The following is a 26424-nucleotide window of genomic DNA, read 5'->3' as shown; positions in this document are numbered from 1 at the left end:
TGGCTTTACACTGTGGCAATGGCTCTGTAAGAAGGTTTTACTTAAAGAAAACCATAAAGAAAAAGCAAAATCCATGCACACACACGCAGCCCAGGCTTTCCATCATCCCCCAGAAAGGACCAGATTGTCCCCAGCCCATCCACCAGACAACAGCACAGTTAAATATAGAAAGAACAATAAAACCTAATGCTGCGATGGTCCACAGATGGCAAAAAAGTGACATGGTGACACAAGGGTACCTCGTGGCATGGGGGGAGTTGATTGCTGCTGCCAACAGAGTGTGGGAACCATGAGCTAGAGAGTCACGAGGGCTGGAGCCACGCTCAGAAAGGGCAAAAATAAAGGTGGATGGAGCAAATGGTGGATGGAGAACTGCATCCAGGCCTGGGGCTCCCAGCACAGGAAGGACGTGGAGCTCTTGGAGAGGGTCCAGAGGAGGGCACTGAGATGAGCAGAGGGCTGGAGCAGCTCTCCAGTGAGGAAAGGTTGAGGGAACTGGGATTGTTTAGCTTGGAAGGCTTCAGGAAGACCTCACTGTGGCCTTCTAATATTTGAAGGGAGTGTACAAACAGGAGGGGGAATGGCTATTTTTACAAGGGTGGATAACGATAGGATAAGGGGGAATGGTTTTAAACTGAGACAAGGGAGGTTTAGGTTGGATATTAGGAGGAAGTTTTTCAGCCAGAGGGTGGTGAGGCACTGGAACAGGTTGCCCAAGGAGGCTGTGGATGCCCCATCCCTGCAGGCATTCAAGGCCAGGCTGGATGTGGCTCTGGGCAGCCTGGTTGAAACTAGACAAACACCGTGGTCCTTTTCAACCCAGGCCATTCTAGGATTCTATGAACATGGCACATGAAGCTGTGCCTCCACACCAGCCCTGGGTGCCCTTGGGGAGCTGTAAGGGAAGATATGAAATCATGGAGTCACTAAGCCCATCCCCAAGAATCCTGGTAGCACAAGAGGCAGAGAGTGGGGCACGGTGATGACGTGGTAGATGGAAAATGAGCACTTTTGGACACTGTGTCCACTTTGTCCTCAAAACAACCCAACAATCAACTAGGCCGTGCTGTAAAAGCTTGCTTTATGAATTCAACCATCAAATCTGTCATTAGGGTGTCAAAATCCAACCACCTCAGGGCTGGCTGTGTGCAGAGCCCACAACAGTCACACTGCCAACCCAACGGGTGTAAATGCTAGTCAATGGGTGTCCCATCCCTGACTGTAGTGTCACCAAACACTGGGCTGGCTCCAGTGCTGGCCTCATCAGTGGGAATCACAACCACGTTTCATCCATGAGAGCCTCCATGGCATGAACAACTCGTGCTTCATAACGACTTGTTCATTTACCTCTCAAGTGCTGTTTCCAAAGGCTGCCTGCTGTCATTTTGTTAGCTGGCCACGTAAGCTAGAAAATAAGGTTGAAATGATGGTTATGTGTTGGATAAAGCAGCCAGGTGACCCCTGTGTTTGGGTGCCAGCAGAGCACAAAGATCTGTGACGTTGGACTTGATGATCATGAAGGCCTTTTCCAACCTGAGCAATTCTACTATTCCATCTTCCACGAGGTTTGCACACCATGAACACAAAGCAGGAATGTTCCTTGGAAGAAGTCTGATTCTGAGCAGGATGTGACCAGGAGCAGCAGTGCCACAAAGAAGCATCACTGAAGGTTCACCACAAGGACTGGGTGCTATCGTCCCTCGCTCAGCATCTTCAAGCTGACCCAACGCAGAGCAGAATCACACCCAAAAAAAGGGCTGATTCAGGTGTCCAAGGCTCTAATTTATTATTAATAATAACTTTATGACCTAAATTATTCGCAGCCCTTTAAAGAATTGTATCCAAAGTGCTTCCAGGATCGCTGGGAACAAAACGATCCAAGTCCTGGTGGATCAGAGCTGCCATCTCCCACTTCTACCCACTGTTTTCCAAAGATATTCCCTATCTTTAGAATGGGAAATTCCATTGGAATGGGTGGGAGCCTTTCAGTGAATGGATGCTCTTAAAGACATCTCCTCAATGAGCTCACACACATGCTCCTTTCCCCCCTCCCCCCCCCCCAAAGGGAGAAATGCTGAATATATAAAGGAGGTTTTCTTTCTCCTAATCAAATTAATAGAGCCAAACCAAAAGAATTTGCAAGCCCTGGAAATGCGCAGCAAGCTCCACATTTTCTTCAAATACTTTAAAAGCAAAACAACTTTCATAAGCATATCAACATAAAGGAGTCTATTCCCATCCAACAAATACAAGGAGCCAGTTTAAAATAATAATTAGAAAAAATACAAGGTACATTTTCTGCCACGGGCTCTGTTCTTCAGGAAAAGACTGCAGAGCGTTTAAGCAAACTGTCTGGGTTAGTGACAGCTGATGTCCCATATCCCATAGCAGTAGTCATGACCTTCAGGCCCCCCGTGACTGACGGGCTGACCCCAATCACTCCAGGGTGCAAGGTAAATGACAACCAAAGAAGAACAAGAAAGAGAAGAGAAAGAAAACTTGCTGCCGGCTTTGTAGCCAAGCTTCCTAATAAAACCTAATTCAAGCTGTCAGGGTGAAATGAAGAAAGTGTCAACAGGGGTTTTCAGAGAAATATTCCAAATGTTTGGCTAGAATGTCCAAGAGCTCGGCTCCCCTCCCCCAGCCCCAAACCACTCCTCAAAAAGGGCTGGAAAATCCAATGTTGAAAGGAATTTTAATAACTTGTCCTGGGGGACCCCGAGGAGGGGCCCCAGGGAACGCTTTTCTTCCATTCCCTGACAAACCCAATCATCTCTGTAATGGTGAAGAGCACAAAACTTGTGAGGGAAGTGCCAGCCGAGGGGTTCGGTGAAACCAGCATCCGTGTGAAATAGGACCATCCTGCCTGCCTTAGAAACAGAGCCATTTAGTGGTGACCTGCAGGTTAAGAGCCTTGGGAGCCACCAAAGAGAACAACCTGCCACCAGTGAATGGCTGAGGTTGAACCCGAGGAGGGGGAGCAACATCCTGTGCTTTGCACACCACGTCCTGGGGAAGACGGAGGGAGAGCAGCTCTCCAAATTACCACCCCTCTCACAAAGGCAAAGAACTGAAAGAACCCCTGAGTGAGCACCCTAACATCTGGTGAGACCCCAAAACACTGCCTGAGGTTCACATTAACACAGGGGCTGCCCGTGGCCATGACATGGAATTGCCCAGGGAGGTGAAACCCTGTGGACAGACCCAGATTTTACTGGTATGGCACTGAGAACACAAGAAATGTGTAATGAGGGCCAGGTTGGATGGGGCCCTGGGCAGCCTGGTCTAGTATTAAATGTGGAGGTTGGCAGCCCTGTTTGCAGCAGGGGGTTGGAGCTTCATGATCCTTGAGGTCCCTCCCAACCCAAGCCATTCTATGATTCTATGAGGTCCTTCTGCCCTCCTGATGCTTCTAGCAAGGTAAAAGCTTTCACTGGGTGCAAAAAGAAAGCAATTTCTGGCTAACAGTTGTCTTCCACTTCAGCACACACAAGGCCAGTATCTAGGAGCAGTGGGATGGAGGAAGGATGGTAAACACAAAACAGAGAATATTTGTACATGCTCTCCAATGAGAAATACATATATATATAAATATACACATATAAATCCCTAAACCAGAAGCCAGAACTAACCACCACACAGGGCAGAATCAAACCTTGGGCTTTCTGGCCAACACACTCCTTGCAGGACAATGTAGGGAAGCTGCGTAGCCATCACTGAGCAGGCACTGACCCATCATTTTGGAAAGATTGGCTCCAACCATCTACCATGACTCAGAAATGTCTCAGAAGGATTGGCTCTCTCCCTTTTTACACACCTAGCATGGCACTGGGCTCTTTTTCCTTACATAAGGGAGATTTATGGAAGACTTGGCCAACCAATGCTCCAAAGGGCCCACCAGCCACCTGCATCCTGGGCAGAGTGCACCCAGGCAGTTGAGTGGCATGGAAGGCTGAGAACTCATCTTTTAATTACACTGAGATATTTCAATGCCAACAAAACTTCTTTTTTTGACTCGATGATCTCTCGAGGTCCCTTCCAACCCCCCATGACCAGGAACACAATCATCCCCTACCTCAAATGAAGGTCTTCTGAAAACTTCAGACAGGCGTAGATGAATTCCTTAATCTGATTGTAAACTTTAGGCACAAACTCAGAAAAGGGAAACTTCTTTGGAAACGGTTGCTGTAAAGAACAGGAGAGAACTGAAGTCAAAGAGCAGATCTTTTAGAGAGAGAACTGCTCTCACAGCCAGCCCAGAGTGACGACTGCTTTCCAGTAACATGTTCCAAGCAGCCAAATTAATACTAATATTAGCTGAGTCCAGCAATGAAACAACAAGCCAGCATTTATTGTATATTATATAAACATTTCAGCCAAGTGAAAGACCAGATAATCACTTACAAACGGCACATGGGTGCATAAGGGATTTGGAGTCTGAAATGGGCTGGAAGGAGAGTTGTAGCTAGAAGGGAACAGGCAGCACAAAGCAATTCTTATTCCCTCTTTCCCAACTCCCTTATTCGTAACAAAAAAGCCTATCAGAAGATTCTTTGCTATTACTTCCCACCACACACAGGCATTTTGCTTGCTCACCTCCCCAGTTACCGCACAAGGTGAGCACTTGCTTACAACACAAAAGCCAAGAGGAAACAGATGTCCTCTCCCTCACAACCCAAATTTTCACTACCTCGCTCTCACTCGTAGCACAGATGTGGCTGAGAGGTGCAGAGCAGAGCAGTAAAAGCTGGACCCCATGATACAGTCTCAGGGAAGGCCACAGTCTTTCTGAAATCTAAACACTTGACTTGGACCGAAAACCCTCCCAGCCATAATTAAGTTCACCAGGCTTGGAGCTCGCTGGCTGCCAGATGTGGAGCACAAGGCCAAGCATGCTTTTAAGGGACACTGCCTAGGTCAAATCTGGCTACGCTGTTAGGCTCTGCATGCACGCACTTTTACAAAAGCCAAGATAGACCACTTCTTGTTTTTGGTTGGTTTTATGTCTTTTTTGTTAGACAGCATTAGATTAAAACAAGTTAAAGTCAGTAACGGTTCATACAATGGGAATAAAACACCGATGGAAGGAAGTATTTTCATCTCTCTTCCATCTACTGCAAGTGATGCTGAACTGCAACAGCACACTGTGCTCTGAAAGCAAAATGGATGAGGTATTCCTCACCCACGCCAGGAGAAGTGCAACACATGGAAAATCTATTTGTCCTTTTCTCTTTTTGTTTTGAGTTGCTGGGACCTTCTCAGTTCTACTTCTCAATGCCAGTAACAGAGGTGTGGGCTTGCAGCGCACTGGGAGTCACGCCGTGCCAGTTGCCTCATTTCACATTACCTTTTCAAGCTCTGCATCCTGGAATGGGAACTGTCCAACTATTTTCTTATAAATCTCTTCATTTGTCACTGGGATGGGACTGTAGTTATCTGAATCGAGTATATTTCTAGAAGAGAAGAAAGCAAGAAAGCTACAGCTGGGGGGGAGGCTGCAAGGTCCCTTCCATGCTATGATTCTATGCTTCTATGATTTCAGGGGTAAGTTTTTTACCAAGAGAGTGGTGAGGTGCTGGAACAGGCTGCCCAGAGAGGTTGTGGATGCCCTGGAGGTGTTCAAGGCCAGGCTGGATGGGGCCTTGGGCAGCCTGGTCTAGTAATAGGTACAGAGTTTGGTGGCCCTGCACGCAGCAGGGGATTGAAGCTTGATAATCCCTTGAGTTTTTTCCAACCCCAGCCATGCTATGATCCTATGATTCAAGTAAGACTTTTATTTCTTGGCTAAAAGGACTTTGTAAGGCATGTCTCCTGGGTTTACTTAAAGAGCTTCTTACCTGAAAACTCCTGACCATTTCTTCAGCAGCGTTTCACTGTATTGGTCTTGGATCTCCAACAGCATGTCGAAGAGCTGGTTCACTGGGAAGCCATATCCCTGCCACGAGTGGAGGAACAGAGCAACTGCATCAGCTAACAGGACATTGCTGAGCAGCATTTGTTGTGTTTGGGGAGCTTGCATGCAAACCCTCCCTGCAAACATGCCTGCTGGCAACAGACAACAGTCACCTACCTGGAGTGTATCTGCAAAGAGGACGATGAGGTTCTTCAAGTCCAACACCAGGCTTGGGTCTGAGCAATACGACTGCAAAGAAAGGAGCATTAAAACACGTTTTAAACCACGGCATGCAGGAAAATACTGCTCTCAGCCCTCCTGCCTTATCACTCCAGTGATAATACATAGGCACACTGTGCAGCCCCAGGATCAGCGGTGTTTATTGCACAGTCCATGCCTGAAAGGCTTGCAGGGCACGGGAAGGCACGCTGATAAGGGTATCTCTCCTGGTAGTGCACAGCTCATGGGGCTCTCCGTGATGAACAAGGATTTCAGTTGCTCTGCAGATACCTGGAGTGTTTCTAAGATTACCCAGGAGCTGCTGGGGAAGTGAGAGGAGATGAAGCAAATCAGTGTGCTGCCGTGGCAAGGAGACAGCAGAGCCTCTCATGTAATATTTAGTGTGTTGTGTCTAATGGTAATGAAGCATTGCGGCGAGGCATCCCCGAGCCCTACGCCAAGGCTGCATTGCTAAGTGGAAGGTTCAGGCTGAGGAAAAACACACTGTGTGCCTTTCAGCAACTTGATGGTCAGAGCTACAGCAGATGTGTGTATTTACCATGGGTCAGGATGCTGCCTGAGGCTCTGAAGACACTCCTGTACCCCACAGCAGCCCTGAGCATCGCCCCAGGGACACCCAGCATCACCCACACCAGTCCCACCCTATCTGCACACCAGCAGCAAACCTCAGCCCTGCTGAAATATGCAACGTTTCAGACAGGCTCTTACCAAATATAGAATCATATGCTGGAAAAAAGAGACTGAGATTTAAAGCTCACTGGAAACTCAAGGGGGAATGGCTCCATTAATCAATGAGAAAGACTGGAAGAGACACGTTTTCCATTTCACTCTCCAAAAAAGAAAGTCAGAAAGAAAGATAATGCCCTGAAGCTATCAGGAATGATAAAAGATGTCCCAGTCTACAGCAAGGGAAGAAAATCCAGGCATTACATTTGGCCAAATGGGAAGAACTGGAACAGTCTCAACCTGTGCAGAAGCCTTCCAGCAAGTCTCACCAGCAACACAGGATGGACAGCACTGCTCTGTAGAGATGACACAGTTGACCACAATAATAGCATTAAGAAATTGTGGCAAATTTTGTGATATCTGAAAAATAAACTCCTGACAGCCATTTCCTGTGCTAGGTTAGAACCTACAGCTGATGGCCGTGGTGCTAAAGGTGAAAGCAGAGTGTGTGTACATGTCTGTCCATCACGGCCAGCACACCAGCAGGAAACTCCACTCATAAAGAAAAGAATCAAGGAATCATAGAATGGCTTGGGTTGGAAGGGACCCCAAGGATCATCAAGCTCTAATCCCCCACCAATCTCCATATCTACTACTAGACCACGCTGCCCAGGGCCCCATCAAACCTGGCCTTGAACACCTCCAAGGACAAGAAGTGCAGCTTTATAACACAAGGAGATGTACAACTCTCTGCCTCGTCCCTTTTTGGGGCATGGAAGGAGCACTGTACTGCTCAGGTACCACACACAGTGTTAGATGCATGCCCACAATAAGCACCCCATAGCATCCTCCTGCTGCTGGATGATGCTCCCTCCAGGAGCAGCAGTGGGATTCCAGTGATTCAGGCCCAACAATTTGAAAATGGACTTGGGGAAAGTCATTCAAGATTCTTCTTTTATTGTCAAATGTAGTTTATTTCATCCCATAAACCAACAGGGTGGCTCTTCAGCAAGCTATGAAACATCAAGACAACTCAAGTGCTCCCAGCTGAAACAGTGCATTATTATATCAGGTCATGCATTCCTTCCCCAGTTTTCCAGGACAACCCGACTCCCTCTGCTGGTGCTTTTCAAAAGTGATGAACCAAGCAAAGGAAAACACTGCAGTGCTATATTCTCCTTTCTCCCCAGGTATTGCAAGTTTGGAGCAGGGAAATACAGTGCAATGTGAACCAAACAAGCCATAGAGTTCTCCTGGAGGAACAGCAGTGTGTTCCCTCTGTTGCTTCAAAAAGAGTGAAGTCAAAACAGAGTAGTACTGTGAAAGCCAACATTTCCAGCACGTCAAACCCAACTCAAGCAACAGCTGAGCAATCTGGGGCTTTTACTTACTGAGTGTGTCCTCAGTGCTGCAATGGTCTTTGATAACGCCATCTCCCACAGCTCATCAATATAGGCTCTATTTACCAAGCCCTGCGTTGTATGCAAGATGTGATCTTCGACTACAAAAAACCTGATGGGGAGGAGAAAATGGCACTGTTATCAGAAGTCACAGGCATCAAAAGAGATCTGCAAACACTGCGTGCAAGGGACATGCACTGCATGTGCACAGATCTCCACAGCAAGCCCAGATCTGCAGCATCCATCCCAACTACTGCTAAGAACAGATCTTTTCTTCACTTATTTTTTAATGTTGTAGTATTTTCTACGATGCCACACTGCATTATAGCAGTGAGCAAAAGCCAGCTGTTCCCACTAACACCTCTGTGCACACACAAAGGCAGAGCTTTCCCACCCCGTTATTTGAACAAGAACTGCTGACTGAACTCTGCTTCAGCCAGCAGCAATCGCCTTACAATGGGTTAACTGCAGGGAGAACACTTTAACTGCAGGGAGAACACTCTGGTGCTCTCTGCCCCATGCTCTCAGCACCATTTGGAGGCAATCAGTTCACTCCAGTCCTCATTTATCAAACGCGTTGGTCCAAAAGCAGCAGCACGATTCAGGGAGCAAGTGTCCCAAAACACAGTTTTAAACAGGAACGAGCAAAACCTCTGTTATATTTTGTAGGGAAAATCCAGCCTGGAAGCCTGAAGCTGTGTTAGGTCAGCAGCACACACGGCACTCACCTCCTTCAGCAAGAAAACAATCAAATAATTGTCAAATATTAAAGAATCATTAAGGCAGAGGGCCTATTTGCCTCATTAGCAGGGCAGGCAGGTGGTGCTCCCAGAGGTGGCAGGTTCTTACGGCTGAGCACAGCAAAGCTCACCAAGTTTTGTCTCCTTTTGACACAAAATAAGAACAATATTCCCTCCTCTCTCTTCCCTTCTGGGCTCCTCACAAATGTAGCACGCACACATTTAGCACCCATATAAAAAGAACACCTACCCTACAATTTGATTGAAGTACCTCCTGTAGCCGTCCAAAGTTTCATGCTGTGACAAAGGAGAAGTGAGCAGAGGTTGAAATAAAGGAGAGCAAAATGGGAAAAAGAAAAGAGCATCCACAGGGCTGGGCTGCTCCATCAGGAGGAACCCCAAGCACTGACCAGGGCATGGCCATACCATGTTGGAAGGAGGCTGCAGCACCAGCCGGGCTTGTTTTCTTCTCTGTTTCCTGTAGTAGTTCTCAAAGGTTTCTCGGGCACCCTGGAAAGCAGAGAGGATGAAGTCAAGTAAGCAGGCTTTGAGTTAATCATTTAATTGCATGTGCAACACACTGCATCAAGGACACAAAGTTCGCTTGCTTCCAGCATTCAAGGCCAGGCTGGATGTGGCTCTGGGCAGCCTGGGCTGCTGGTTGGTGACCCTGCACATAGCAAAGGGGTTAAAAGCAGATGATCATTGTGGTCCTTCCCAACCCAGGCTGCTCTGTGATTCTATGACTCCATGATACCTGCACAACTCAATCCAAGTGCCTAACGAAGACTGATTTTACTCCAAACACTAAGAGGAACAAACCCAAATACACGTCCAAGTGTACTTGAGTTGGACTAGATGACCTTTCAGAGTTTCCAACTGAAACAATTCTAACAGCAGGATAAGGGGAAATGGTTGGAAGTTGAGGGAGGGAAGATTTAGGTTGGATATCAGGGGGAAGTTCTGTGCTATGAGAGTGATGAGGTGCTGGAACAGCTGCCCAGAGAGGCTGTGGATGCCCCGTCCATCCCTGGAGGCGTTCAAGGCCAGGCTGGATGGGGCCCTAGGCAGCCTGGGCTGCTATGAAATGTGGAGGTTGAAGCCCTGTCTGCAGAAGGGGGATTGGAGCTTCATGATCCTTGAGGTCCCTTCCAACCCTGGCCATTCTGTGACTCTGTGATCTTCTGACCCCTCTGTGCCCATTTCCCAATATCCTTGGGCAGATGTGGCAGACGGTGCCGTGCAACCCTCCCCTTTACCAAACCCTAAGATGGACAAACATCCGATCTACCTAAGGATGGGGACAGTGGAACAACCAGAATTTTAGTGCTGGTGAACATCAAGAGGGGACCAGCAATGCCAGAAGGAGCAGCAGAAATTCTTGCACTGATTCTCAGTGATGCAAAGCCACAAACATCAGAGAGTTTAAGAAAAAGATGCTTGGGTGGTTAATACCTGTCAGCAGGAGAAAATAAATGAGCTTTTGAGCTCATTCTCTCTCATGGTGGCCATGCCTCACCCACCACCGGGGTCTGAGCCTCCAGATGAGAGCCAAATCCCAATATGCTCCCATAACACAAGCACGTGGGTTTCCCCTCCACGAGCATCACCCACTCACACCAGGCACGGCACAGGGGTCAACGCTGTGGTGGTTGAGGCCGTGCATTTGCAGGGGTTTGGTTTTACCAAAAGCTACATCTGAGCATCCCACCCAGGCAGGGCAACGCAGCCACGTGGATCCTCAGATGCCACCTACCTGCTGAGCCCTCCTGGTCCCCCGGGCTATGGAACACCTCGCTGGTTTTTCTCCCTGCCTGTTTCTCCCTCCCCCGCGCCCGTCCTGTTTTATGTCTGAAATTGGATTATAAACACTTCAGAGAAAGGACAAGGCCTTTCTTTGAACTGGTAGGAGACAAAATCTCATTTGGAATTCGCAAAACAAACAAGAGGCAACAACAAATATCACCTGCCTGAGGAAGGCACCAGACCCCAACCTCTTCTACCAAGACAACAAAGAAATACAAAAGAAAACGCCATGCTAATTTAATGATGCTGCAGCTACTCCATCGTTACACAGCCAGGCTGCCTCAAAATGCCTCAGCTAAAGGGGACCTGGGCAATTTCTGTTTCCTTCTTCTGTATGTCTCGCCGTCTGCATTTCTTCTACAGGAGTTGGACTCCATGATCCTTATGGGTCCCTTCCCAGTCTATTCTATGAATCTGTATCAGAGCTCGAGCCCCTAAGCTACGCTGCTGCTCTCAGTTTGGCAGTGCAATAGGAGAACCAGACTGTTCCATATTCCCACTCGATCACCGCTGGGATCAGATTTTAGGCATCCATTAAACTTTGCTTTGCCTCATTCCTCAAAACCTACACAAGTGGAAGAAGAACTCAATTATCTCCCAGCAGCACCGCCGGGATTTGGAGCGAAGCTGCTCACTAACTCAGCACAGCCTGCTACCAATGAGTGATGCAAACCTCCTAATTCAAGGCTTTCCCTCCCCTGCCTCATCCCTATTAAATTGCTGTTGGGCCCCACCGAAGACAGGAGCCCCAGAGGACCAACCCCCGAGAGCGGCTTTACGCAACGTCCCATGGAAGTCAGCAGGTAATTAATTCCCCATTAGTGAATGCACAGAAGCTGCCATATCCCAAAGCCACACAGGACCTCGGGGACCTCATGGAAGTCTTGAAAGCAGTTCATCTCCCAAAGGCCGGTCTGAAACCAATCAGTTATTTTAAGACTAGATTTTGAACATTTCTAGGACTACGCCGCAGCAATGTGTGCCAGCTGAAATGGCCTACCCTCCAACTGAGCTCCTCCCTGCTCCCCTCACCCTCCTCACACACTTCCTCATGACTGTAAGGCCAAGAGGCGTCCTGTCACCCAGCTCCTTCTTGGGGTCTCCATCCCATCGCCCTCTGTCCCATCCTCTACCTGCCCACTCCATCGCAGGGCTCCTCCATATGGACATTCTCCACGCAGCTGCCACCAGGCTGTGGGTACAACACGCGTCCCTCTGGCCTTAAGCTGAAACCCCTGACCCCATCACTCAGCTCCATTGAGGACGTACCAGCAGGCTTGGTAAAAATTGCTCGTATTCCAGCTTTTGTGATAGCTTGAGGAGTCATAAAGGTTGGAAAAGACCACAAAGATCATCAAGTCCAACTGCTGACCCATCGCCACCATGCCCACTAATCGTAGAACCATAGAATGGCTTGGGTTGGAAGGGACCTCAGGGATCATCAAGCTGCAATCCCCCCGCCACAGGCAGGGCCACCAATCTCAACATGTAATACTAGATCAGGCTGCCCTGGGTCCCATCCAACCTGGTCTTAAACACCTCCAGACTAATCATGTATGAAGAAGCACAGGAACCAATTTTATCATAATATTCTCTGATCATTAAGCTAATTTGGGTTGCATTTTAACTGAAAAAACTTTCCCTCTTCCTCCAGCAAGAGGGACATGAGCTGGGAGATGAGACATGAGATCCCATACAAAGGCCTTGCTATAAACCTGTCCCACACCTCAGAGGGTCCCTCCAGCCCCACACAGTGCCTGGAGGCTCTGGACATCAGGTCCTCCTGGTTCCAACCCAGCACATGGCTTTAACTTCAGCAGAGGAGAAGGAACAGCAAAGACATTTGAAAGCATTCCCAAAAAAATGTAGGTCATGCTCACATTTTAACAGTTTCCCTAAAATTTATGGCCCCGACATCCCCCTCTCGATGCGCTGTTCCCTGTATTTTCCTCCTTGAGCCTTTTTTGAATGGCCCAAGAATTAGAGGCTCTCTCATGAGAGGCTATTCCAAAGAAAAACTTCTCCTCCCAAAAGAAAAAAAAAACCCTCTCAACGCCATTCACATTTTTCTTATGCGCTATTTCATCCTTTTCTCTTCAGTGCATTCCTCCATCGTCCCCCCAGACCGTCTCATCGCTCATGCATCATATTCTCTTAAGAATGGGAAGCCTTTCTTCCCCTTGGTGGCAGTTTTAGTTAGACCACCCAGTTTCCCACATTTGACCTACTTAGGACCATACAACTTATCATGTCTTCAGATAATATTATTCCTCTTCTCTGGGCTTTATTATATTTAATACCGTTTTCCTCTGGGTGAGAAAAATAATAATAATAAAACAAAAGCAAAACCAAACAAACCACACCAAAAAAAAAGAAAAAGAAGCATCCAGAAAACACAACATGATCCCATATTTTACATAATATTCATCTGGAAACACCACATAGTATTCACACTTCCATCCATTCCAACCAATGCTTTGATAAAAGCTCCTCAGCAGTGACCCACGCTTACACCCATAAGCTCGGAGCAGCAGAGCTGTGCATGCATGTGCTTTCCTACTGCTGCTGTCCCTTCAGTGGGAAGAATTCAGCTTCTCTTTCTTTTGGTTAGTACCTTATAAAGATTCGTTGCACCTGTAGCACCTTTTCTTCCTAAAGAAGGGTGGGGATGTTAAAGAAATGCATAGATGTGGCACCTTGGGACGTGGTCTGAGGACATGGTGGAGGTGGGTTGGATTTGATGATCTTAGAGGTCTTCTCCAGCCTTATTGACTCTGTGACTCCATAGAATAACCTCAATGCATAAGCAGATAGCAAGCAGCACAAGGCCCACGGGAAAGAATCACAGAATCACAGAACTGTAGGGGTTGGAAGGGACCTCCAGAGACCATCGAGTCCAACCCCAAGGCTATTGCAGGGAGCAGAGCCCAGCCCCAGCCTCCCACTGACTTCCACATTCACCATAGACCTCCAACAGCAGCAAGACACTGCTAAGACGTATCATTAGAGAGGCAGAATCCCTTAAGGGTTTCTTGCAAGCTCAATCCAAACTGTGAGGCAACCAGGGAAGCAAGTTGGGGAGAGGAGAGGGAGGTACTTTTCTTATTTATCCAGTTACTTTTAATCAGAACAGGTTTCCCTCAACTCTCATTGTCTTAATTTAAGCGAGTGGGAAGAGTCCAAAGCTTCACTTCCAAACTACACATTTATTCTAATCAGTGGTCCAGAAAAAAAACCTCAATAATGCCTCATATTTTTAAAATTACCAGGCAGAACTTTCCTTTTCAAATTAGCTTCACAGTTCACAGAGTTGGCAATGAGAGGCAGATAATTAAGATCGCAGATGAGCACCACATAAGGGAAAACAGAATATAATCACGAGAATGCAAAAAACAACAGCTGAAAAAAAACACACAAAGTTTCATAACTCAGGAGCAGCAGAGAGCAAATCTAGCTGTGAATTATATGGGAAAAGCATGCTCTAAAGCTCGTCCTGCTGTTGTGCTCAGCAAGCACTGAAAATGACCACTAAAATGAAACTTCTCGGATCCAGAAGGTACGGATGATGGTACTTTGGGTCATGACATCTGTGCTGACTTGGAGCAGAAACCTACCCCATGCACCTCAGGTAATGGAAGCAAACCAGCCACGTACAATTGGGGATATTACCAGCGGAGCCCTCGCCGCAGTCATTAGTCCATTCCCCTAAAGAAACATCCTTACCACAGAAGCAAGGTGATGTGTGATAACAGACGGAGCCTATCTGCTCAGTAGATGCCTCCCTTGATGAACCCATTAGCTCTCTACCTCCATGCAGACACCAGCTAACCGCACACTCAAATCAAGCAGAAATAGCCCCAGTCCACTTGTAACATCCCAGGTAAAGCACTGAAGAATGCTTTTGTAGACCCCTACCCATGAACCACATCACCCCTAACAATGCAGCTTGGTTTAAGCAAGCAGATCAGCGGTGGCTTCAGCTGTCCTGATATTGTAAGTTTAACCCCATGGCACACCCACATTTAGAAATGTATTTAGCAATGCAGCAGCACTTGCTGCTCCTTGACCTGGACTTATATTAAATTTCTCTCTCACTTTATCATAGAGTTATTTTATCATAGGATATCCCAAGTTGGAAGGGACCCATGAGGATCATCTAGTCCAACTTCTGGCTCCACACAAGCCCATCCAAAAATCAGACCACACATCTGAGTGTTGCCCAGATGCTCAGGCAAATGATCAAAGCTCAGTGCCACCTCTGGAATCTCAGAGGGCTGCAGGAAGAGGAAGAGCCATCCAAAATCCACCCAGCAGCATCAGACGACATCACAAGACTCTACCACCATCATTTGCTCTCAAAACACCTCTGGATTTCAAGCATTTAATGAGTCTAAGGGGCAACCCCACAAACTTTCACTGCTTGTTCATTCTCTTTTGAATTTGGTCCACAAAAATTCTTAGTCACTCATTTTTGGGAATTCTCTCACCTTTGAAAGAGAGAGAGACAGCATCCTACAAGAGCAAGGTGAGATGCAACACAAACCAGCAGCTTTGTTCCTATACAACCACCTGTACACCCTAGAAGCAGATCAGCATTCTACTGCTATTAAAAGTCTGCCTTCAACCAGCTCCTTGTACACAAGAACTAAATGTGGAGCGGCCAAAATCTAAAACAGTGAGTTAAGGTGTCAGTATGGATGACATGGGGTAAATACATGAGGGTTGGGATAAATGGGTCATACTCTATAGGGAGGCCTATATTAAGTGGAGAAGTATAATCATAGAATCATAGAATCACAGAATGGCCTGGGTTGAAAAGAACCACAATGATCATCCAGTTTCAACCCCCTGCTGTGTGCAGGGTCACCAGCTTCAGCCTGTCTTCATAGGGAGATGCTCCAGCCCTCTGCTCATCTCTGTGGCTCCTCTAACGCTCTCCAACAGCTCCCTGTCTTTCTTGTACTGGGGGCTCCAGACCTGGATGCAGTACTGCAGATGGGGCCTCATAAAAGCAGAGCAGAGGGGGACAATCACCTCCCTGTCCCTGCTGGCCACCCCTCTTCTGATGGAGCCCAGGATCCCATTTGCCTTCTGAGCTGCAAGAGCACACTGCTGGCTTAAGGAGCTCCTTCCAGTCTTGCTTAACATTTTTGTTTCCAGGAGGCAATGGATGTGGCCTCAGCTGCTTTCCAGAGGACACCAAGCTGTGGAAAAAATCAACATCCTTATGCTCAAGGGTAGTGCCAGTGTCCAAGGGGTCCCAGCAGGCTGGAGGTAGGAGCCAACTAGAATGCAATGAATTTCAACAAGGAAAAGGTAGAGCCCTCAAACCTCTGCTTTAGGACAACTGCTGAGGAGCACCTCTGTGGATAAAGACAGTAAGTTCTGGTAGACAGCAAGCTGAACATGGATCAGCACTGCACCTCTGCTGCAAAGGCAGCCAAAAGCATCTGGGGATCTAACAGCTGCCTTCCCATATCTACAGTATCTACTGAGGAGATGGAACCAGGTTGGCTTTTCATTGCAGTGCTCAATAGGAGACACAGCAGGTACAAATGAAGCAGAGACATTCTGACTAGTTATGACCAAAACCTTCCCAGAGAGGTTCTGCAGTCCCCATCCTTGGAGAACTTAAAGACCTGCCTGAAATACCACGTTGGATCTCACAGGTGACTTGCTCTGAGCAAGACTGAACTGGAGAATTCTTGAGGTCCCTTCCAACCTGGCTGATCCCACCCTGGAAACAACAGGCTTTACAAACAGGCTACGGAGGTTCTGAAGCTTCCAGGTAGTTTCACACGTGGCTTATTTCCAAGCCTAGGCTCCAAAACATCCTGATCACCAGCCATTTCCAATGCATCACGTCCTGTAAGGAGGATGGGCTGGAACTGGGGTCAAGCTCCCACTTGGGGGGATTTAGCCAATCTCAGTCCCATTCAGGAAATAACAGAATATTCCTTTTCCTCCACATCACTGAGCAAGGGTGATGCAATTTGTCACCCCTCACCTGTCTGAAACTTGCCCCCACAGACAGCATTTCATTTTCATTCAGGCACGGGTGCTAAATAACACCTGGCGTCGCATCAGCACTGAAGAGACCCTCAATCAAACCTGGATCTCCCTGCCTGTAGCCCCCAAATCTCAAGGGCATGCACAAAATCAGACCCATGCGTATCACCCCTCTCCCAGTGGGAATCACAACAGCCCTCTGGACATGACCTAAGTTCTAAAATCCTGCAAGCAACCTCCAGAATACCAAAGATGGGCAGTTTGTTTTAAGGAGAAACAATCCTCCGGCACTTAAAGAACCCATTGGGAATGTGAGTGCAAGCTGGAAACAAGCTGCAAAAAGATGAGCTCGGAACATAACGTGCCCTAAAGATCCCACAAAACAAGAGAAAAGTGGTAATCACTAATGAGACACAAAGAAGACTGGCTCCCAAGCAGATGCTTAACTTTAAAAGCACAAATATTCCCAAAGGATTTCACATAGACACAGGGGTACACACGCAGGTGCTCCAAAGAGAGCCTGAGAGGGCTTTGCTGAACTGGGATCAAAAAGGCTCAGCTCCTTGGAACCACTTGTTTACTGTAAACACCACCTCCAGACCGAAAACAAAAAGATAAAGTGAACCAGAAAACTGCGTGGGGGGAAGAGAGAGCAGCAGTGTGGGGATGGCTGGGCCCTGTGGCTGCCCCACAGCAGCCTCACCCCACGTTTGACCACTGCCACCAGCAGAATGAGAGCTGCAGAGTGACAGAATCATAGCACGGTTGGGTTGGAGGGGACCTCAAGGATCTTCCAGCCCCATTGCTATGGGCTGCGTGCCTACAGCTGCCCAGTGCCCCATCCACGGCCTCGGGCACCTCCAGGGATGGGCAGCAGTGCCAGCACCTCACCTCCAACCTCCTCACTTCTGACCTAGACCTCCCCTTTCAGTCTATGGCCATTCCTTGAGCACCTCCAGGGATGGACGGGGCATCCACAGCCTCTCTGGTCAGCTGTTCCAGCACCTCACCACTCTCACAGCACAGAACTTTCCCCCCACATCCAACATAAATCTCCCCTGCTTCAACTTCAAACCATTTCCCCTTGTCCTGCTGTTATCTACCCTTTCCCCTCCTGTCTGTAGGCTCCCTTCAGGTACTGCAGGCTGCACTGAGGTCACCCCACAGCCTTCTCTTCTCCATGCTGAACAAGCCCAGCTCCCTCAGCCTGTCTTTGTAGGGAGGTGCTCCAGCCCTCTGCTCATCTTTGTGGCTCCTCTGGACCCTCTCCAACAGCTCCCTATCTTTCTTGTACTGGGGGCTCCAGACCTGGACACAGCACTGCAGATGGGGCCTCATAAGAGCAGAGCAGAGAGGGACAATCACCTCCCTGTCCCTGCTGGCCACCCCTCTTCTGATGGAGCCCAGGACACCGTTTGCAGTGTAAGAAGTCAGTCAAGCACAAAGCCAATGATGCATTTTCAGGTCTTCAACAACACGGCAGCCGCCAAGCGAGGGAAGGCTCATGGGCACGGTGGAAGGCAATGCTCCCAGCGTCCCAGAGCTGAGCTCCTGGTAGCACAGAAACCCAGCACCAGGTATTCAGGCAGCAGGAACCCAGGTGGGATCTCCCCTTCCCTTAAAGGAGAGCAGACTCCTTCCTCCCCAAAATCAGGCCATCACCTCACCACTGGGGGACACAGCTCCCCAGCCCTGCCTATAGGAAGCGATGTCAATTTTCCATTTAGATGAGGGTAAAGCCTTTAATTTCACCCTCCTGGCTGCAGCTGGAGTTCCCTTTTAACTGCTTGGGCAGGGGAGTGAAGACAGTTTTATATGGAAAAAAAAAATGCTGAAAAGGCCACTTTAATATGCTTGTATGTGAAAAGGAGAGAGCTTTTCATACTGCACGATAATGAGGGTCAGCGGGATATTACACTTCACCATATGGCTAATTTGCACAGCAGGTCAATGCTCTATTTGCTTTTTTTTTTCCCCCTTTTAAAGACAGCCCTATAGATTAAGCTGCATTAAGACTAAACAAGAAAATAATAATAATAAAGAAACAATGAAGCGTGAGTAGGAGATGCCCTCTAATGTTCAAGTTTGGAAGGGCTGGGGAGGAGGTTTTGTAAAAATGAATGAATGGATTAAAAAGAATAAAAACACGTAGAGATGAGTGTGGAGGGACAAGGCAAGGTGCAGATGGCACTGCAAATGACACTGACTCAGCACCAACCCGTGCCCACCAAAGATGGGGATGCGTCCCTACTGCCTGCAAAGGGCCACGCTGTCCCTTCAAAGCTTAGAATTCTATTCCTGTGGAGGAATAACCACACACACCAACACAGACTGAGTGCTGACCTGCTGGAAAGGAGCTCTGCACAGAAGAAGCTCATTGACCAACAGTAGACTAACAGTTGACCAATGGTTGACCATGAGCCAGCAGGGCGTTCTGATGGCCAAGACCTGTGGAACCCTAGGGTGTATGGCACAGAGTGTGGCCACCAAGGCAAGGCAGGTGCTCTTCCCCTCCGCTCTGTGGAAGGGCAGAACTGGAGCACTGCACCCAGTGCTGGGCTGCCCAGCTCCAGGCAGACTGCAAACTGCTCAGAGAGCCTCAAGGAAGGTGCGAAGCTGGTGGGAGCCTGGAGCACCTCCTGGTGGGGACAGGCTGAGAGCCCTGGGGCTGTGCACATGGAGGAGAGAATGCTGAGAAAGATCTGAGCAGTGCTGATCAGTGTCTGAAGGGCAGGGGGCAGGAGGACAGGGCTGGGTTCCATTTGGTGGTGCCCAGTGCCAGGACAAGGGGCGCTGGGCACAAACTGGAGCCCATGGGGTTTCATCTGAACATGAGGAAGAAATGTTTTCTTGACTTGGAGACTGACACAGCCCTGGCACAGCTGCCCAGAAAGGTGGGAGAGTCTCCTCTGGAGATATTCAAACCCACCTGGATGCTTGTCTGTGCAACCTCCTGCGGGGAACTGCTTTAGGCAGAAGTTGGACTGGGCGATCTCCAGAGGTCTCCTCCATCCCCAATGACTCTCTAAGTTGTTTTATCATTAGCGGAGTGTTTAAGCAACTCTTGAAACACAGAACTTGTTTACTTGCACCAGAAAAGCCCATTTGTCCTGGCGTGTCCCCACTCTGTGCCTGGCCCAGGCGTGACCCGGTGAGGCACTTCCTGTCCTGGAGCCAACAGCGGCCACAGCTCCCAAAAAATCTGCTGCCTGAAGATTAGGGAACCCAACCCGTGCATCTGCAGAGGGCAAACAGTTTGATTAACGAGCCTGGCTTGTGTAATCACCTCCCGCCCTTCCCTGCTGCAGCACAGTGTTAATTTATTAAATACCTTAACAAAGGGCCTTTATTAGCGGCCTTCACTTGGCGGGCTGCTTACGGAGCGTTGCTAGCTACATCTCATAAAGCTTTAATTGACTGCTGCTTTTCACAACCTCTGACCTGGGAGCGCAGGCAGCCGGCTGTGCTGGCTGAAAGGTGAGCCCTGAGGAGCTCCTGGCCCCAGGGAGTTTTGCTAGGGATGCAACGTGCTCGGATGAGCCCAAGGGAAGGGAGACCTGCAGATGGGCTCTTCCTGGCTCCCCGCAGTACCTGGAGCCAATTTGAGCTCCCATAGTTGCTTCCCTTTTCCTAACAGGAGGAAAATTTGATGCGGTGAGAAGCGTGAGGTCGTATGGCTTGAGTGATTTGGGGTGGAGCAAAACACCGTCTTCTCAGTTAAACATCATGGAACTGAGAAACAGAGGGGGAAGAGCAGCAGATGCCAGTTTCCTCTCCTTCCTCCCTCCCATCCCATGATCCCAAGGAGCAAGACTTGGCACCCTGCTCCAACACAAAAGCAGCAAAACCAGGAAGCAGGGGGGGACCAGAGGCAGAAATCCAGAGTGCCACGGAACCACACAGAATGGGATTCCCATTTTGTTGGCCTGGGAAACCATCACAGAACCATGAAGACTGGAGAAGAACTCTGAGATCCCGAAATCCAACCCCAACCCACCCCACCATGCCCACAACCAAGTCCCTCAGTGCCAATCCCCACAGCTCTGGAGCATCTCTAGGGACGGTGACCCCACCACTCCCCGGGCAGCTGTGCCAGTGCCCAACCATTCTTTCAAAGAATAACTTTTTCCTAATATCCATCACTGTAGCTGCAGAAAACTTGCTGCTGACAACATGAAAAATCAGAGAATTAAAGACTTGCTTTGAAATCTGAACAGAAAACAACATGAATACATGGGGAGACTAAAGCTGCCAGCACACAGCTGCTCCTCCAGCATGGTGCAAAGGGGCAGGTAGCTCCTATCTCTGCTTCCCCCAGACTCACAGCTGCTCCCGCTGCTCACTCAGCTCTCAGGATTCCAACCTTCCCAAATATTTGGCCTCCAGCCTCAGAAGTCGGAACTGAGAGAACAGCACAGCTATCACAGAATGGCTTGGGTTGGAAGGGACCCCAAGGATCATTAAGTTCCAATCCCCTGTCACAGGCAGAGCCACCAACCTCCAGGTCCAGCACTAGCCCAGGTTGCCCAGGGCCCCATCCAACCTGGTCTTGAACACCTTCAGGGATGGAGCATCCACAGCCTTTTTGAGCAGCCTGTAAGCTATCTAAGCTTTCATCAAAAATAACTAAATAGGCCTGGCTAATCCTTCTAACTGCAGAAAAAGAAGGCAAGAAAATGAGGATAAAGCGCACTTCAATTGCTCAAATCCAGGAAAGAATTTCCTTTTCTTCCACTTCATTCATATTTTTCACACACTTGTATAACCAAGAAAGAAACCAAGTTTGAAAGAGCAGAAGCCTCAGTTCTGTGAAGCAGCTTGAAGTATTTTCACCTCCTCCAAATGTAAAACAAACACTCTGAAATCTTAACGTCACCCAAACCTTTTGCACCACTGGAGCTCTGAGGTCTTCCATGCAGTTCCAAAGCAGTGCCCAGGAGCTGCTCACACCCCAAAGTGGAAGCCATTCCTTGGATATTAGGAGAATTTTCTTCCTCAATAGAGTGGTCAGGCATTGGCACAGCTGCCCAGTGAGTGGTGGGGTCACCATCCATGGAGATGCTCCAGAACCATGGAGATGTGGCACTGAGGGATGTGGTTATAGGCACGGTGAGACAGGTTGGGCTTAGGGATCTTAGAGGTTTTTCCAATCTTATTGGTTCCACAATTCCCACCAGCACATCCAGAGCTTGGTGGATCTTTCTTTCCCACCAACAGAGCCCATTCCTACAGCTAACACAGCATTTGCTCTGCTGGTCTACAGAGTGCAAAAACCTCATCCCTCCCCAAATGCCAGCCCAGGTCCAACCACCACCAAAACCCAAAGTCCAGGAGGAAGGATGGGATGCAGGACTGAGGCCACGTGCTCAGACTCTACAGTACACTGAAGAAAGAGAGCACATTAATCCCTACACCCATAACAAATGGTTGCTGCCATTCAGATGATTCTTACAGCAGAATCACAAGGAACAGGCCTGGCCTCGTGTTGAGAGCTCACATCGCATCTCCCACCGCATCCTGAGTTTCAGGTAACTCTGCAAGGGGAGAAGGGACAGCATCCCCTTAGAAGTTTGTTCCTCCCTGAGGAATTTAACCTCTGCAGGGCAAAGGATGACCTTCCAGGAGAGAAGGCATCCTGCATGTGTATGCACACTCCTCACGTGACAGACGAGCAGCCCCGGTCAATCTTCCAAGTATTCCAAGATGCAAAATTCCACTTCTATCCCATTTTAATAGGCTGAAATGTCAACCAGAAATGTGTTTTCTTTTCCATTTAATAACGGTAGGAAAATAAAGTTTATTTGCAACTGCTCAGTCATCGGTTTGGAGCTGCCGGGTTCATTTAACAAGAGCTTGGCAATGCGAGGCTCTCCGTTTGTGCTGCACACGTAGCATTTGTTTTGCTACCCTGCTGAGCCAGGACTGAGCACCACAGCTCTCCCTTAAGCTACACCAAGCAGAAGATGTTGCCCCAGTCTAACACGACATTTCACATCACATCATCCTCATAAAGAGAGCTGGTCCACACGCATAAAACACCAAACACATGGCCACGCTCTCGAAACTGTATTTACCAAATCAATTCTTGATATTAAAAATAGATACGTTCATCCAGAAGGAACGTGCAGAAAGACCCCAATGCTTTAAAATATCCCCCTTGAGGGCCTTTGCTGATCTTAAAAATTTCACATTTTAAGAGCTAAGGAAAAAAAAAACAAAAAGAAGGCCTCCAAATTTGGAGCTGCTGTGCCTGACAAATGAAGTGAAGCGCGGAGCAACGCTGAGCTGTAAAAGGCGAGAAGGACATTAAACTTCTCTGAGATGACAGCTCGAGCTTTCACAGCTCCTTGCAGCTAATGCTGCTCCAGAGGAGCGCAAAGCAACGTGCACAAATGGAGATTTGTTGGGCAGTGTAATCTTCTGCTGAGATTAATAGCCAGAAGTTTATCTCCGAAAGGGGTAGCAGCACAATAGGAGATCCAACACACGGTCGGACCCAGAAGACCAGCGACAGTGATAATGAGTCAAACAAACCCCATTTCTCTCTGTTTCTAATAGCTTTGGTTGTGGTTTCAGATGACAAAATACATCACCTAACAGTGTACGTTTCTGAGAGCTACGCCGACGGGCAGCGCCATACACAAACACAGCCCTTTGGTCTTCCCAGCATCTAATGGAATATTTCCTGAAACTGCTCCAAGGACAGATAGAAAGAGACCTTTTCTTAGCACTAAATGGCTTTTCTCTATCAGCTTCGTTTCTGCTTTCAGACTTTCCAGTCATCTGCATGCACCTCCCATCATGTACATCCGACCCACCTGCTCTGCCCAGCATCCCCATGGACACAACTGCTCCACACTGGGTCATAAGCTTCCATCTTATGGATGAGCTTCCATCTGTTTGGAAGACAATGTCTTCAGATGCTGCAATTTGCCAAGAGTTGCCCAACTTAGTTATCCAGAATTAGTGCCTCATATCCCAAGAACCAGCTTGGATGGGGCTCTGGGCAGCCTCAGCTGGTGGGGGGCCCTGCCCCTGGGGTTTGGAACTAGATGATAGCCTGGGTTGAAAAGGACCACAATGCTCATCCAGTTCCAACCCCCTGCTATGTGCAGGGTCACCAACCAGCAGACCAGGCTGCCCAGAGCCACATCCAGCCTGGCCTTGAATGCCTGCAGGGATGGGGCATCCACAGCCTCCTTGGGCAACCTGTAACAGTGCCTCACCACCCTCTGAGTGAAAAACTTCCTCCTCATATCCAACCTAAACCTCCCCTGTCTCAGTTTAAAACCATTCTCCCTTGTCCTATCGCTATCCACCCATGTGGATCTCTGGGGTCCCTTCCGGCCCAAGGCATCCTATGGTTCTGTGATTCTACTAGCCCTGCCTGAGAAACCTGAATAAAAGCTGAATGTTCTGCAGGGAACACCACAGAAGAATACACAATAAAGCTGCATAAGGCTAAAATACACAACATAAAGGAGCTTCTCCCAGACAAATATTAGCATCCACCCATCGAATAAATCTTTAATTCTGCAGAACAAGACACGAAGGGGACACGGAAAGAATCACGTTGGGTGAACATCCCAAGTGAGCTACGGTGGGAACTACACCCCTTTCTGCATCCAGAGTCTCTTTCATGCCATCCCTCCTCCCAAAAAGCCAACAGACAGCTCTGCCTTGCCGTACCAACAGCTCTGAGGTAGGGGAAGGCAATGGTTGAGCCCCACGCCGGGTAATGCTCGAAAGAAATCACTGCGCACTCAAACAATGGGATATTTGTCAAAGTGCAGCTCCATCACCAGCAATCATCTGTTTTTCATAACTACATTTGACCTAAACTGAATTGACTGAACAAGTAGCCTGTGTTTTCCATTCTGCGTCGCAGCTCCCTTTCTCCCCCCGCCTCCTTTTTAAGTCATAGTTTCAAAAGTTACAAAGCAATGATGCAGGCAGATATTGCCTCATTATAAATGGCAGCGCCTTCATATTTTCAGGTTGCATTTTTGGCGATTCCCCTCTTGGTTCCAGGTGACCTGCAAGGTTAATGCAGGGGGATGTGCCTTCTCCATATGCTTGCTTTCCATTCGCCCTGCCTGCAAAGGAAAGCACAGCCCTACGCTTCCAGCGCATAGAGAACTTCTAACCACAAGCTCTTCTTTCAGAATGTATTTAAAATTCATTAAAACTTTATAATGAATGAGCTGTCAGGAAAACAAACAAAACTATTCAGGACATGCCCATGGAGTCTTCCATGCAAGGCCACCAAGCACAACGCCTTTGGGAGGCAAATGTCTGCCCACAGAAGAAAGCTCGCCCTGGTCCCGAGGAAGGAAGGAAATGGGTCACAAGGTTTGCAAGGAAGGATGCATCCTCACAACTAATCAGCTCTTGTCAAGAGCTCCCATCAATTAAACAGAGAAAACAAGAGAAACTCGTGTGAAGAACAGTGCAGAATGAGTCCTTAAGAAAGCGGGTCCAGGGGGACAGCAAGGAGGCAAGGGAAGAGGAAGGTGGAGGAAAAAGAGGCAAAAAGCAATGAGGAAAATGTCATCTGCAAACCTCAGCTGTTTCTCACTGCCTTTTCACCAGCTGGTGCTTTAAGCTCCGTGCCTCCTACCAGAGAGCTGATCACCTGGCAGACAGGATTCTGTGCTGATTACAGAGACTCACAGGGGGAAAAAAGGTCCCTAAATGTGGACATTTCCATTAGGAGATGGTGCTGTGCTGCTGGATGATTTGAGCTCAAAGCTCCCTGGGTTTTGCTCTCCCTGAACTCAAGCATGTACTCAGAAGAGCAGAAAAGCCCCCGTTCTGCACGCTGTCCTCAAGGGAAAGAATGCTGCTCGTTCCTAAGGCTCTTCCACAACATGTTTGGGTTGGAAAAGTAAACCTGTGCCTTTGTTTTTCGTTCTTTCAGCTCGGAACTTTGGGGAATAGTCAGGGAAGGCAGAAGTACAAAAAAGAGAAAGCCCAATAAATTGACCTCCTGTTCCACGTGCCACTGTGGGAGCAGATTCAGCATTCCATACATCTCCACGATGGGAAGGATGCTGTGTGCAAGCACCTGTTTGCAGGTTTTCCATCCCAATGACCCACGGTTTTAAGGCAATGATGTGCACTAAGCAATTCAAACGGGCACATGGGATGCTGTAAGGGCCACCCCAACCTGCAGGAATCCATCACGACCACTGCTCTGAGCAGATCTCAGCTCTGTCCATCTCGACCAACACATGTGCAATAATCACAGGTTTGAAGAAAATGGTTCAATCAAGGAGCCAACATGACAGGCAATTACATTGCTGCGTTACACTAATACAGCCTGACATGCAAACACCAGCATTTGGCCCACTAGAGCAGAACAGCTGTTCTCCTTCCTCCTCTTCAGCACCAACCAGACCTGTTGAGTAACCTTGTGCAAGATGACCTTGTGCAAAGGATGCCAGCTGCCTCCTGAGATAGGCAAAGTGCTGCCAGCAGGTCCAGGTCCTCTTGCTTTGATGTATCTGGAGTGCCGGATCCAGGCCTGGGCTCCACAGGACATGAGGTGTGCAGCTGATGGAGGGAGCCCAGCGAAGGGCCACTGAGACACTGAGGGATGTGGGAACCTGACAAACAGTGAAAGAGCTGGCACTGCTCAGCCTGCAGGTGAGAAGGCTCAGATGGACCT

At 48.5% G+C, this 26424-nt stretch overlaps 1 protein-coding gene across 8 annotated transcripts in view; it reads right to left on the bottom strand.

Annotated features, from left to right (window-relative positions):
• Positions 1-26424, bottom strand: part of EXOC6B (exocyst complex component 6B) — a 246067-nt gene that overhangs the window by 99874 nt on the left and 119769 nt on the right. For all 8 annotated transcript variants that reach the window (XM_042872008.1, XM_042872009.1, XM_042872012.1 and 5 more), the window contains 7 exons: positions 9366-9449; positions 9190-9236; positions 8191-8311; positions 6071-6142; positions 5838-5935; positions 5348-5453; positions 4076-4185 (listed from right to left, as the gene is read on the bottom strand). In XM_042872008.1, coding sequence (XP_042727942.1) covers positions 4076-4185; positions 5348-5453; positions 5838-5935; positions 6071-6142; positions 8191-8311; positions 9190-9236; positions 9366-9449 — 638 coding nt within the window. The remainder of the gene's footprint in view (positions 1-4075; positions 4186-5347; positions 5454-5837; positions 5936-6070; positions 6143-8190; positions 8312-9189; positions 9237-9365; positions 9450-26424) is intronic.

The sequence above is a fragment of the Lagopus leucura genome, unplaced genomic scaffold (assembly GCF_019238085.1).
Source record: "Lagopus leucura isolate 7727_CA_CO unplaced genomic scaffold, USGS_WTPT01 Super-Scaffold_100004, whole genome shotgun sequence".
Lineage (NCBI taxonomy): Eukaryota > Metazoa > Chordata > Aves > Galliformes > Phasianidae > Lagopus > Lagopus leucura.
Note: the sequence above shows the minus strand (reverse complement) of the source record. Positions and strands in the feature narration are given on the sequence as shown.